At 38.4% G+C, this 14,692-nt stretch overlaps 1 protein-coding gene across 1 annotated transcript in view; it reads left to right on the forward strand.

Moving 5' to 3' along the window:
* The first annotated feature begins 11,549 nt into the window (after positions 1–11,549).
* LOC106956407 (phospholipid-transporting ATPase IA) overlaps positions 11,550–14,692 on the forward strand; it is a 69,074-nt gene continuing 65,931 nt past the window's right edge. The window contains exons 1-3 of the mRNA XM_015047226.1: positions 11,550–11,622; positions 13,656–13,725; positions 13,824–13,951. Of these exons, the coding sequence (XP_014902712.1) occupies positions 13,669–13,725; positions 13,824–13,951 (185 nt within the window). The 5' untranslated portion in view covers positions 11,550–11,622; positions 13,656–13,668. The remainder of the gene's footprint in view (positions 11,623–13,655; positions 13,726–13,823; positions 13,952–14,692) is intronic.

The following is a 14,692-nucleotide window of genomic DNA, read 5'->3' on the forward strand; positions in this document are numbered from 1 at the left end:
TAATTAGGATGGCATGGTGAGATACTGTAATCAGTTATTCTGTGCTTTAATATTTCTACATTACATTGTTTTATATTAGCTTAGTCATCAGAATCCTTGTAGTCTGTATGCTGAGGGTCATTTAGGTTATTTACTGTGCTGGGTTAAGAAATTTACATATTAACAAAGCAAACAAGAACTAAAGGAGACTCAAATTAGGAACTCTCTGTAAGCTTTAAAGGGGGCCAGTATTACGTATACTCCAGGTACATAGTGCCATTTTATAGCACAGTCAAGTAACTACGTTACCTTCAGATGCTATAAAAATGTTCTATATAGTCAGACTTTTACTAACATTTCTTCAACAGTTTAGGTTCCCAAATCAGTGTAGTATAGTGAAACTAATTTTACTAACGTAAATCCATCTTGGTCTCAGTCTCCACCTGGACTAAATCCAAAGTGAAGCAGCTGTAGCTCATGTTATTGTGGATTGTTTACACACCTGCACTTGCTGCTGACAGACTAATGTAAAAGGCAATTAATCTCTGATGTTGACAGTTTGTCTTGTGAAAAGATGGGGGGGCCTTTTTAAACCATCTATTGTGTGAATCGCATGGTACAGTTGATCTGAACACACAAAGCACTAAATAGCCAGCCAAAGTGGAATTTTTTTTTTTTTTTTAATCCTCATGACTTTCCAAAGCAAATCAGCAATGCATTTCACTGATTTTATAAGCATTCATGTGAGCTTTGTATAAAGCTAAGCTCCATGTCACCATATCAAAGACATTACTGTCAGGTTAATGACAAACAAAGCTTAATGTTGAATGTTGTATATGCGATGGGGCTGTACCGTGTAAGGATAAATTATGCTTATGTAGGTATGGTATCACCAGTCTTGGTAATTTTGCGACTGTACACATCGTATGTCCTATAATGCATTTCACTCATGAATACCATTGTAAATAATAGTGTGACACATGTTTGTTTTTTATCACATAAGTTATATAAATGTGCAGTGATTGAATAACCTGTCAGGTGGAAGGCAATGAAATTAAATGAAATGTTGCTTTGTGGTCACATATGTGCTAAAATGTATGCCTTTAACTGGGCCTGCACAATTTTTAGGAATTCATTAATTACAAAAATAGCATTGTATTGATTGAAAATCTATTAATCAGCATTTTTATGCTACTCTACATCATGTCTACATGACTAATTTTGGCTTTTGCTGTAGCAGTTTGCAATTCATACTAACTTGCCACATGTTTCCAACATTGAAATGCAAATTTTTTGTTACTAAAGAGACACTTACTGAAGGACAGGTTGCTATTTACCAAACGGCCTGAAAATGGCCGTTTGGTAAATAGCATCATTAAACTCTAATTTGTTTCAAAGAATTTATTGGAAAGCTTCCCTGACCTGTGGGAAGCTTTCCAATAACATTCTTGCACGTAAGCCTCCCAGGTACATGACCTGCTTAGGTCAGGCTTGAACGTTCACTCCCAATACTGGTATAATTCCAACACTGTGTTGCAAAATGAAGACTCTCAAATAATAGATGATTATGGAAGCAGGTGAGTAATGCCTTTTAAAGGAAGTACACAAGTATATGTCTTGAGTTTTGCTTTTTAATCTATTTAACGGCAAAGGTTATTTAACCTTTGTCACCGCCAACAGCTTAACATTGCTGTAAACAGCATAGTGTGCTGTCACTGCTAATCATAACAATTATGACTCTTCAGTTTTTTGTTTTGTTAGCAGAACAGTGCTAGCTAAGCAATGTGTGTGCTAGTTGTTATGTTCTGGAAAATATATATGTGTATTTTATTTGTCACTGCGGCTATACTTTTATTTCAACTAGTAGGCTATTGAAACTACCCTCTTCAGTTTATTACTCTAATATAGAGGTCAATGTGTAAGAAGGCAGTCATAGATGCTTTTTTAAGCACAACAATTATAGTGAATGAAAACAATGGGTCCACTTGTTTTTTTGGCATCAAAACTTTCTAGCCACTGTTGTGTGCTTTTAGTTCCCACTGGGATCTCATGTGGGTTTAGGCTAAAGATCGAATAAAACTCTGATCTGATCATAGCATCAACTACCGTACTTGTGTGTAAAAGTTACTCTCACAAAGAAACTTCCACTTATTTGCATGTCTCACTTCGCCTGTTGGTTTGCTTGATCACTCTGATCACTTTGATAATGCTGAGCTTCCTCTTATGATCATGACTCATGTGACTGCTACAAAGCAACAGTTATATCTGTCTAAGAACATGTAAGGTTTTAGATCAGGGGTCATTTGCATATACGTTCTCAATTTTGTTCAGTAAAACTTGTCAGATTTACAAAAAGAAACTACATAGATATTTGTATGTCATGTGATTGTTTTTTTATTTATTTATTTTTTATTTTTTATTTTTTTTGCTTTATTAAAACAACCACAAACATCAGTATATTTTATTAGGACTTCAGGTGCTAGAGTTGCACAAATAGTTGTGCATCATTAAGTTTAAAGTAAAGAATACATGTGTTAAAGAACCAGAGTTACAACATAATTATATTAATCAAAGAATATTCATGTGTTTGAACCATCTAGTCAAATCCAGTCCTAAATTCAAATGAGAACCTGTGATAAGGCAAACTTTGCAGCCTCCGGTGTGCTAAGTTAACACACATACTCCAAAAAGTTACAGTTGCAGTGAAAGTTGTTTCTGTCAAGTATTGACTCAAAGGAACACAAATATGTGCCACAGATTCCATATTTTTATTTGTAAAAATATATATATATTGTATTTCTGGTAGGTTTAAAATGGCTATATCATTGTTGTTGAACTGCATTCTTTTGGTCACCTTTGCGAGTTAGAGGCACTACACTTGGTTTGTATTTGTTTGTCTGCAGGGGTATGCAAAGCATTGCTACTGGCTTGGCTTGCAGCAGTATATACATCTTCTCCTAAAGTGGCTCCTCTGACTGCCCCCTTTAACTCGGCCGTAAATCAGCCTGCTGGAGGCTCGGCTGTGGGAGTGCTGAAAGCTCCTCTAGTTTCAATATTCCACCATGATGACCAACCCCACAGCAGCACATGCAACATCGCTCATCTCTGCCAGGATGCCTTTATGTCCTCTCTGCCACCTCCTAGCCTCTCATTATTCTTTATTATTAGTGCACCAGTGTTTGCAGTTTGTCATTGTATGACACAAGTATATATGTTTCTGTAAAACTAACTCTGGAGAGTTAGTTGTACAGAATGCTAAAATTAAAGACTCGTCTGAATGACTCTTGTTTCAGCAGTGTTGCCACTTTAGATTACACTTTGCAAGCTAACCTATTTTGTTTTCTCCCTTTCTTGTCTCATCTTGTGCCCCACCATCACCTCGTTGCGTCCTGCCTGACTCGGCTCTTCAGCACGGCCAAATATAATGTTCTCACCTTTCTCCCTCGGTTCCTCTACTCGCAGTTCAGGAGGGCAGCCAACGCCTTCTTTCTCTTCATTGCACTCCTGCAGGTAAGATTTTGTAGTTTTGTATTTCTGTGATGCAAAAATATAAATAAAACGGCTACATTTGTCAGTACTGAGATAACATTTTAGCTATTTGGTTAATTACTTTTTTTCCCCCCCAACATCTCAATCCGTTGACCTAGACACCACTTCCTGGAAGGTCATGTCTGTAATTTCATATCTACACACAACCACACACGTACTCACAGTATTTTATATAACTTGATAAAAAACACACACAATTCTACACCTACTAACTCAACATGCATCAAATGACATGAAATATGTACAGGTAGCTGCTTTAAGGTACTACACTGCAGTGCAGAGACTGCTGCAATTTGAATTTCAGGTGTTTGGAGCTTACCAGCAAACGGCAGAAAACGGAGAAGGGAACGGCACACAAACTTGAGTTTCTGTCTTTATATTTGAGCTGACAGACTGTCCCACTTAGAGAAAGCTGTGCGGTTAGGAAACAACTCCATCCAGTGTCCTTTTGAAACGCAGCCAGTGTGAATCCTCGTTTCCCGCCGTGTCGATACTTCGACCTTGAATAAAACAGCCATGCAGATGAACGAAACGTGAAATCAATTTCCAAGTTTCTTTCCAGCGGTATAATACTGATTTATCACTGTGGGTTTGCTGTTGTTTACATGTTAAGGCCCAGCATCGGGGCTGCAACTAACAATTATTTTAATAATGGATTAATCAAGTGATTATTCTAATGATTAATCAGATAAAAAAAAAAAACACTTTCTACCACTTTTATTTAATTTAAGACTATTTTACACAATATTAGAAATACATTAACAGGNTTAATACATTAATTACAAATGAAATGGAAAAACACATTTTTGCCTATAATGGAATAACATAGGATTCCTTCAGTGTACGCTTGACCATTTTAACAAAAGATGCATCTGTAGCTAAAAAAATACTTTTCTAATCAATTTGCTATATCAGTGCAGTGTAGGACTACTTGCTGAGTACTTTTTGACTAAGTAGTAACTGGATAACAAAAGGTGCTTAACATGAAATGTTTTTACAGAATTACAAAATTTACACCATGTGAAGGTAAAACAGACAGTGTTTCTTTTTTTTTAAATCTAACATACTGAATGTCGATGTGTTTTGGTCCAGGTTTGTCTTTAATTCCTTCATGTACTGGATTAAACTACTTCATCTATCAAAGGACCTGTATCACTTTTTGTATTGCGTGGTAATCCTTCTGAAGAAAAGCAATCACTTGTCAGACCTCTAAGAAACTTGGAAATCTGTTTTTCTAATCGATGGACACAACATTTATAAGACCTGATGAAAATGTCCTTTTAAATGTTTCTTTCTTGTGCATACTGTTTATCAGATGAAGGATGGCGTTTAGCGATGTAAGTTTTTAGTTTAACCAAGAGAAGCTGTTGGGACGAGAAAGGAAGCATTAAAACATTCTCTGTTGCGTCAGTTGTAAAATACAGCAACTTTACTGGTGGGAATTTATGATCCCACATCAAAATACAATTCTGTTTTTTGAAGGCTAAAAGCTTCAGAAAAGACAATCACTAAAATCCAACCTAATATTGTGACATTGTGTTTTATTTAGCAAATCCCAGATGTGTCCCCCACTGGTCGCTGGACCACCCTGGTGCCGCTGATCTTTATTCTGGTGGTCGCTGCGGTCAAGGAAATAATTGAAGATCTGGTAAGACATACATCAGTCAGAATGGGGCTTTAGCTTCTTCAGTCTTTTTTACAGTTTAATCTTAGGCCATGTGTCCCTTTTCATAAACACAATTCGGTAGGTGTGTTCCAGTCTTCTACTTTATTAAAATTAGTTGATATGAAACAAATATGTTTGATTAAAAAAAAAGCAAAAGCAGAAGAAGTCTGCAAGGAGGGAAAATACTTTTCCACAGCTCTGTGTATCATGAGCAGTGAACTGTGGCCTGTTGGCAGAAAGCAGGTTATAGTGGATATGACCACACCACACACACAGCCGCGCCATCAAACACACACACACACAAAACATGCACACTCATTTCTGGGGCCCCAGCTGTGCCAACTGGACCCAAAAACACATTTATTCAATTAACCTAGATACTCAGTGCTCACACACAAAGACAGTTTGTACAAAATAAAACAAAGAGACTGCCCTGAGCTGTTGAACAGATGCTTGACGATGCTTTAGATTGATGTGAGTTTGGTTGTTTGTTTGATTGTTAATCTTTTGAATAAAACTAAACTAAACCCAGCTGGGAACAAAGAAGGTTATTGGACTTCAAGCCCCCTGACCCAATCCCGGGTGAGCAGCAGATAATTGTTGGGTGTGGTGTTAGTCATTTTGTACTTTGGGTGGGTTAATAATGTTAAAGTCAAACTAAAAATAGAGTCAAACATTCTGCAGTTGGTGTGTAATCCACTCAAGCCCATCTTGGCGAAAGTGAGAGAATGTTGCATTCCACTGTATTGCAGTGACACTGCAATGCGATCCCTCGCGCAGGTCCCGGTGGGCAGTTACTCTATACTACACTGTAGCGTCTATCGCGTGCTGAAGGGACCAGCGCAGCAGTTTTTGTCTCCTGGCCTGTTGTGGAAAACATGGGAACAGAGTGGATGATGACTCCATCTTTATCGCTGAAGGTCACCTGCACACACGTCTGTTCTCTGTACAGCGCTGTCCCTCACGAGTTGACCTGACAGGCCAGCATCGACCCCTAACTTCATGAATCATGCACACACTGTACAGCACACGCCTTACTTTGTTGCTGGCTGACTCTTCTGCAACAGCCTCAGGCTGTTTGTTCAGAGCAGTTCTGCCATCATTCAGATTTAAATGTCTCCAAATGGGAACATAATAATGTGACTTTGTAGTAGCTTCATTTTAACAGCATCGGTTGCATTTTATTGCCATGCGTGACCTGGAAATGAAGACTAAAACAAACACACGGCAAATGCTGCTTTCATCTTTGCGTATTTTTTGACTGTTGGAAGTCTGTAGAGGCCTGATGATGGAGGACTTGTGCATAACCTCCACACTTGGCTCACCTTTTGCTGCACTGTGAGCTTACACACATTATTTAAATACAGTGTGTCTCATTTTCTCTGTGCCTAGAGACCAAAGCAGTGAATATGAGGACAAGTGAAAAGCAGCCAAACCTATGTAGGTGCTCCTTTAAACGTATTTCTGCTCTCCTACCACGTCTTGCCTCAAAATAGGCGCAAGTCCATCTGTGGCGCCACACCTAATAGTGTGGATGAATGAAAACGGGCTGACAGCTCGAGTACAGGGCATGATGAATGGGCTTCGGAGAAGCAAACTTTTTCTGGGAACAGTGTAGCCAGAAAAAGACTGAAGTCATGCACCGCAGACAGGTCCATTCATTAAAAAGTACAGCATGATGCAGGGATATTAAATATAATTTCATTTAGCCAGCTGAGTGTGGAAGGTAAGACAGGTTGTCACAGAGAAGAAGAGTTTAGTACCTGGAGATGTCACTGTCATTCACCTGCTATAGTTCAGGATTCCTATGCTGTCTGGAAGTTGATTTTAATATGCTATTATCAGCACAGAAAAGAGGAGTATGGGAAAATATTTGCATCCTCAGACTTTTTTCCCTGTACCATCATCTAAATTCTGTGTCCTTATTTCCTTCCTTGTTTGTGTCCTCCTCGTCTTCCTCGCTCATACTTTGTCATGCATCCATTCCTTCTTTCGGTCCTTCCTTGTGTCCCTGGTTTTTCTCCCTTGTGTCATTCATTTTTACTTTTTTGTGGTGTTCCATCGTTCCCTTTTTTTCCTTCCATCCTTTCTTTTTCTAGCCTTGTATCCCATTTTCCCTCTTTTTGTCCTGCCTTGTGTCTTCATTCTTCCTTCTCTCCGTATATCTTCCTGGTAGGTTTCTGTGCATCCTTAAGTCTTAAATTCTAAAATTAAAACCTCAGAATTTCCTAAATTTATTTAAAATGTTAGTCGGCCTTAAAGAAGTTAATCACAGGTCTTAAATTTTATTTCTTTCATATTCTATTGCTTGATTTTTCTGCCAACAAACATTTGAATTGCCTCAAGTCTGTGACTTGAGGCAATTGAGGCTACCGCTAACTAGCTGCAAATTTACCTTTGCTAGCTAGCTAACTTTTTTTGTCTATGATGGGAAAGTGTAAATCTATCATTAGTGGCTGGACGCCACCGTAGCCACTGGCTCACTTAAGTTTCCAACCCATATGGCGTTAAGGGCATTTGTGCAAAAAATCTTGGCACTGCTGCTCTATGAAATGTGTAATTTTCTTTTGTACAGTTCTGTCATAATATAAACCTTAATTTAATTCATAATGATCTTAAAAAGGTCTTTTAAAAACCTTAAATTTGAGTTGGTGAAACCTCTAGAGAGTCGGTCCTTTCTTCCTAAGTGTTTCTTGCTGATTTGATAAATTATGCCCGTCATCTAAAAGGTAAACAGCCCGTATTGGCGCACGCTGCTCTCATGGCGGCTGTTTAATAAAATGTTTTGAGTGACAGTCTTGAGGGGCTGAATTTGTTGCAGATTAAATTGGATTACCTTGGTGCAGGTCTCTTTTCTTGTAAACAGGTAGTTAGCGGAGATGTAGGTGGATGTGTCCTCTCCTTGTTAATCAACTAGAGCACACGTTGCTCTCAGGAGCTCAGTTTTAATGCACAGTAATCATTTTAATGAGATGGGTGCAGCAACTCGTTATTACTCAGCGTGATGCTGGTTGACAAGCTGTCCCTTGGAATCAGCTGCAGAAATCACAGCTGATTGTGTGATTGTTGAGCAAACAAGCGGGGCACAAGGGGAAGAAGTGTTGCTCTTTGTCCTGGTCACGCAGATCTGTTCAAACCCCTTCAACTTTTTCACATTTTATGCAACTGCCATAAACTTCACCTTCACTACCTACCAAAACATAACTGTCCACCTCGACTTGACAGTGACGGAGATAAAAACGTAAATCAGCCTCTGAAGGAGCTGCAGAGATTCATATTGCTCAGGTGGGGAGAATTTGTTGGCAGGACAACTGAAATACACCACATAGTAGAAAGCAAATCACATGGTAATGAGCAAATGTTTAAATTCTCCTTAATAAATTGAAAAATCAATCCATTCTTTTTACATAAAGCGTAACACGACTGAGATGCAAATGCTTCTGTTAAACCCATTATGCTACAGTTTTTAGATCAACTCTTTAATCCCTCCTGACTTTTCTCCATCTGTCAGGTGACCCTGCAGGGATAACTGAGGAAAGTTAAGCTGTAGATTTAGAACCCCTATTGGGACCACAAAGGAGAAAAACGCTGCAGTGGTTTTATCCACCACTATGCTGGTGGATAAAATGCTGAATGATGTGGCTGTTGAAAAGGTTACACAGGCTCGGTGGGAAAATCACTCTGGATTGTCGGTGGTGGTCTAAATCTCACTTCAGCTCTATGATGCTAATTTATGTATCTGCAGCTCTGTCTCTCAGTGTAAAAAGTAACTTCTTACACTGGAAGATGTGTTATTTATTTAATAAAATAACATATTTGGAATGCAGTTTTTGTAATCGCATTTATTTTTTTGTCTCAACATGAAGCGTGCTCAAGGTAAATGTTTGTTCTTTACAGAAACGCCACAAAGCTGACAATGTTGTCAACAAAAAGGAATGTCAAGGTACTGAAAACACTCTCCTGCTTTGTTGAAAACCATAGAATTTGTTTTTGCTACATGTATGCAGAACATCCGTGTCAGTATTGTTTTCTACAAACAATTCTCTTTTTCTCTATTTTATTCCTGTTCTGACTTCCACTTTTGTCTTTGGCTCCAACTTCCTCACCGTAACTCATGAATCACCGCAGTCTTAAGGAACGGGGCCTGGGAGATTGTGCACTGGGAGAAGGTATGTGCCCACAGTTTGTCACCGTTTCTCATTTCACTAATAGGAGTTGAGACACCTTTATACTCCGATTCCCTTTAGTATGCCTTCTAAAATAATTATACAGCATGCCCATATGGGGGTGGCCTTTGGAAAGTGAGACCAGAGGACAAAGTGGAGGTTTCCCCTTATGATCCAGTTCTTTAATTTCTGTTGCAAAATCAGGCCAGCTGTAGGCAGAGTGTCTTTAGGTAAAACAGAACCGCTTGGCGACTTTGCTCAGCTTTTAGTAAGAACGTTTTGGCTCATGTTTTTGAACATTTTTCAGACAATACCGCTGTGATTTATTTCATGATGTATTTGTGGATTTCTTCTGAAGCATCAGCAGACTCAATGTAATCATGCTGCAGTCTTTCTCATTGTTACTCTGCAGTGAAACTCGTGTATGCAGATTTGTGTGAAGGGCAGAAAGATGTGCATAACACCTGTAAAGAGACTGCCATCTTGTATTGAGGGCTCCCAGGTTGTCTCAGGGTTCAAATGCAGTCTGAAAAAGTCTGTGCAGCAACAACTGAGAGAGGGGGGAGGATCAACACAATCTAAGCTCTATGCCACAAAAGAATAGTCTAAAAGCACATTTGAACTAATTTTGAAACCATGGTAAGCAGTTCATGGCTTGTTTTTTTCCTCCTTCAGCTCTACCGATGCAATTTGAGATTAGGCTGAAATTATTGCAAATAAACCTTCCCAAAGTAGGAGTTGGTGCAAAGTTTACAGGAAGTAGAGTTGATCATGTGTGCTGTAAATTTAGTTCCTGTTGGATGGAAATCTGTGCCCCTTTCCTTTGGTTCCATGCTAATGTCTCATCCCGTTATAGACTTGGGATTCTCTAAAAAGCCAAAGTTTAAATAATTGATGAGTTTTTCCTCTTCAGCATGCATTTTACAAAAGCATGCTCTGTTCCAAATTTTTGTCCTGTGGTGTTTGTTCTTCTTTAGAGCATCTTGAATGAAGCCAAAGTGGCAAACTTGTATTTTTTTTTTTAATTTTAAGTTCCTGTCACTTCTTGTCATTTTTATGTGCAGGAGAGAATTGTATGTAATGCATTTGTATAATTCCTTGTTTTTTTTTTTCATCAGGAAAGAACAGAATTGTATGAATGCTGCCTACTTCAGCTCATGTTCCCATGCAGATACTTGTCATATCCTGATTTCTTACAGTAAAAATGCTAATTAGAAACTATATAAATGTTTCTGTTTTAGTTACTGCCTGATGAACTGTGTGCAGGGTTCAGTGGTAATGGAAAACGACTTCAGCTGCTCCATCAGTGTCTTCTCATTACTATTACATGTTTCTGTGGTTTAATGTTCTCCCTGTTTTTTTTTTATCATCCCAGCTGTGAATTTTTATTCCCATTGCTGATTTTACGTTTTCTGTGCTGTTTTATAGGCAGCACGCAGCAGTAACCAGTTTATTTTTCACAGGTTGAAGTGGGTGATATTATTAAAGTAAATGGCAGTGATTTCGTTCCTGCGGATGCTGTCATTTTATCATCCAGGTATAGGAATCAGCCCCGATGCAAGAATTTTTTTTTTTTTTTTTTAGGAATCTCTTTTCCCGTTGCCCTTTTTCTCCTGACACTCTCAGCTCACGTTAAAGAAGTGATGGTTTATTAACCCTTTGAGTCAAGATTTTCAACGATTAATCTGATGCACAATTAGAAATACATAAACTTTTGTGTGAGATAATGACCATCATTTTCTTTGGTGGGTTGTAAGTAATGTGATTTTTGAACTAGATTTGAGCAATCATGTCTTCATAAGCCTATTGATCTCCTTCTCCTCTTCGGAAACTGTTTGGATTTGATCTAGATTTGACTTTTAAAAGCATAATTTGACTCCTCTGTAATATATAAAGCTAAAATCCTGCTCTGGTGAAGCAGTTTCACTGTTCAGCATTTTTTTTTTCTAGATGGTTTTGTGAAAAGGAGAACACATGGAGAAGCATACCTGTGATCACACAGGACTGATCATCGTGCTCTTCCATAAAACTGAACCAGTTGTCTCTCTCCCCTTCAATGTTTTCTTTTCTTCTCCCATCCTTCCTCTTTTTTTTTTATCCTCTCCTTCATCCTTTCTGGCCTCCTGTGCAAATTACTGCCACACTGCCTCCGTCTCGCCCCCTGCTGGTGTGTGGTTGGTAATATCAGGTGGCTGTTGGGGAAGTAGTCAGAGCTGCAAATGGAGATCATCTCCCGGCTGACCTCGTCATTCTGTCGTCCAGGTCAGCAAACCAGCAACATATAACCAACTCAAACAGCGGTGGGAGAGATGGGGGTGGGGCTTTGTTACAACTGGGATCAGACTTTATTTCCACTCTGCAGGAAGGAAGGGGCCTGTGACTTTTTTTTTTCCCCGTCACCGAAAACTTGTTAGTTAAGTTGATTGCACTGCCTTTGTAAAGTCTTCCATACCACATTTTGCTACATCACAACCATAAACCTCGAATATAATTTGAGATTTTATATCACAAACAAACGCAAAGAAGTGCAAAACTGTGGAAGGAAATAAAAATCTGAAATATGTGGTGTGCATTTGTGTTTAGTGCCAATACTCCCAATTATAATCTAGTGCAAAATTGAAGAACCTTCTGGAGTCATCTAATAAATACAGTTTTCCACCTGTGTGTAATTTAATCTCAGTATAACTCCAATAATTTAACACATTCTGCAGGTTTTTAATTTGATCACTTGAACTTTTATGCAATATTCAAAATACAAAAAATTGTGAATAAACATAATTAAATTCCTTTTTTAAATAAAAAAAAATATTGTATTGCCTAAAACGCAATAGAAGCATACCTGTAGTGTACATTTAATTCCTTGTAGCAAAAAATGCATCTGCAGCTAAAAAAAAAAAAAAAAAAAAAAATCAAGTTCTGTTGATGTCTGGAAGAAAACTTATCAGAGTCTGCTGGTGAATTGAAATTGGCAGAGGGTCACGATCCTGGAGGGCAGATATTCAGCCAGAGCTACAGTGGAATAGTTTGCATCAAAGCATGTTCTTTAGTTAGGAGAAAGCAGATACAGCCAGACCTAAAGGCAACTGAACATTTTTGAAAGTGTGTGAAAAGCGTTTTAGAGAAGCTCTCCATCCAATTTGACTGAGCTCCGGCTATTTTTCATGGAAAAATAATGTGAAACAACCCAACATTTGTAACTTTAGCTGCCTTCATCGAGGGCAAATGCAAGTTCACTCCACACTTTATTTGTTAAATGGTGTACAATAATGCTCTACTTTGTGTTTGTTTTGTGGTTGTAACTTGATAAAATGTGGTTTGAATACTTTTAAAAGGCACTGTACAAAAAAAATCTTTCAAAAACTTTCAAATTGTGATTTTACTTAAAAAAATCACTAACTGTTTACTCTTTTACTATGATATTGAAATGTCCTTTAAACCTAACACTACCAAGTGCTCAAAAAGAGACTCCCTCTATATCATGCTCTCTTTTGGGTGTGAATATGTATTTTTCGTATTCATGTCCTTGCATGGCTTGCATTGCATTGCAGCCTGAATGTATCAGCTTTATTTGAACAGCTTGCATGCAGTCACATTTCAAGATGAAATCTGGAAGCCATCTTGGATTTCTGTTGTGCTAATTTACTGCAACGCATTCGTGCTTTTTCACTTCAGTTTTAATTCACTTTGTCATCGCTGGAACATCCTCCTGCTCATTTTTATCAAATCAAGTCTTTTGTGTGAGAAGGTTAATCTGTTAGCAGGGCTGCTAACCAGCGACCCAACTCGACATTTAACCTCAGGCGTGCGCTAACCCGCTGTCGCTTTGCCAAGAGTCTGTCTGAGACCCATTTGTCTGCATTGTTTGTTGTGCTTTGTATGCCTGCTTGCTCCTGTCACCCTGCTCTGATGTTTCCTCTCTGTGTTCCTTTTGGACTTTATTCTTGCTGCTCTGGAAAGACAGTTTAACTCATGGGGAAACAGCAGCCCCAAACAAAAATGTTGTCTGGCCTCTAGATGTTTGCTGTATATTAAATAGACAGCATCAGTCAAACATTGGTGGCGGTTTTTGCTGGCTTCAACATCTTTGTTTGTTGCGCTTTAGTCTTGCTGTTTCTCTGCTGTAGCCTCTTAATCTGTTACTGTAGCTTTTTACTCATTGATTTCCTGTTAACGGTTTGATATGGAAACATTCTAAGCAAATCAACGTTTAAGTCACACTGATACAGAACCTCACTGAATACAAATTGCTGTTACTTTTCTGCTCCAAGATTCTGTATCCTCTTCTTCCATAACAGTGAACCACAGGGTATGTGCTACATTGAAACATCTAATCTGGATGGAGAAACAAACCTTAAAATCAGACAGGTTGGTGTATAGTCTCTATTTTTTTATTTGTTTTTAGTTGCAGCACATAGGTTTACAGCATAGAAGGAAGTAAAGTTGTGTTTTGGTCACAACTACAGGGTCTCCAAGTGACTGCAGACATAAAGGACATTGACAACCTGATGCGGCTGTCGGGGCGGATGGAATGTGAAAGCCCAAACCGGCACCTGTATGAGTTTGTTGGAAACATCCGCCTGGTTGGACACAGGTGAGCTCAGTTTCAGCCCTGCATATCAGATTATCTGCCTCACTTTCCATCTCAGGAGCTCATTTGTCAGAAAGTCTTGCCTTTTATGGTGTGGGGGAATAAATACAAATTTCCAGCTGCAGTCATATTACTTTCTTTTGGATGTTTTTAAATTGAAGCTCTTTAGTCTTTTTAGGACGTGATGGAATTATTTCAAATGTCTGCAGTAAAAACGCGTATTAGTAAACATTGCTAACCCTTTTTAGTATTGCTTTCAAAATAAAATTATGTTCTTAACAGCATTCACGCTGTTCATTTTTGGTAAAGGTGATTTTGAGGAGGGGGGCGGAGAGGAAATCACTTTTGCCCAAAATATAACTTTATTATCGTAGGGCCTTTGCCAGCTTATTTATGTCTGATTAATTTTCTCCTGCTCTCTTTGATCATATAAATTGTATTTTAATAAGGGGAAGTTCTCAATAAACTTTGTTAAATTCACAGACTTCAATGCTTTTGTTTGTCAAACACATAATGAATCTGCACTTTTATAAAACGCTTCTCTGTAGGTATTAAGTTTTTAATAGTGGCCACCCTCGAAACTGGTGTTTCTCTTTAATAAACTGCTACATCTGTCAAAGGTGTCACTTGTATAATTTAAAGACATTGGTGATTTTTCAGCTGTAGCCACCTCTGCCATGATCAGAGAGGAAAGTTAGAATCGACCGATTCTGACTTTCTAACTAACTGCAGGCTCTCACACAA

The sequence above is a fragment of the Poecilia latipinna genome, unplaced genomic scaffold (assembly GCF_001443285.1).
Source record: "Poecilia latipinna isolate Pla-1442-1.1 unplaced genomic scaffold, P_latipinna-1.0 Scaffold815, whole genome shotgun sequence".
Lineage (NCBI taxonomy): Eukaryota > Metazoa > Chordata > Actinopteri > Cyprinodontiformes > Poeciliidae > Poecilia > Poecilia latipinna.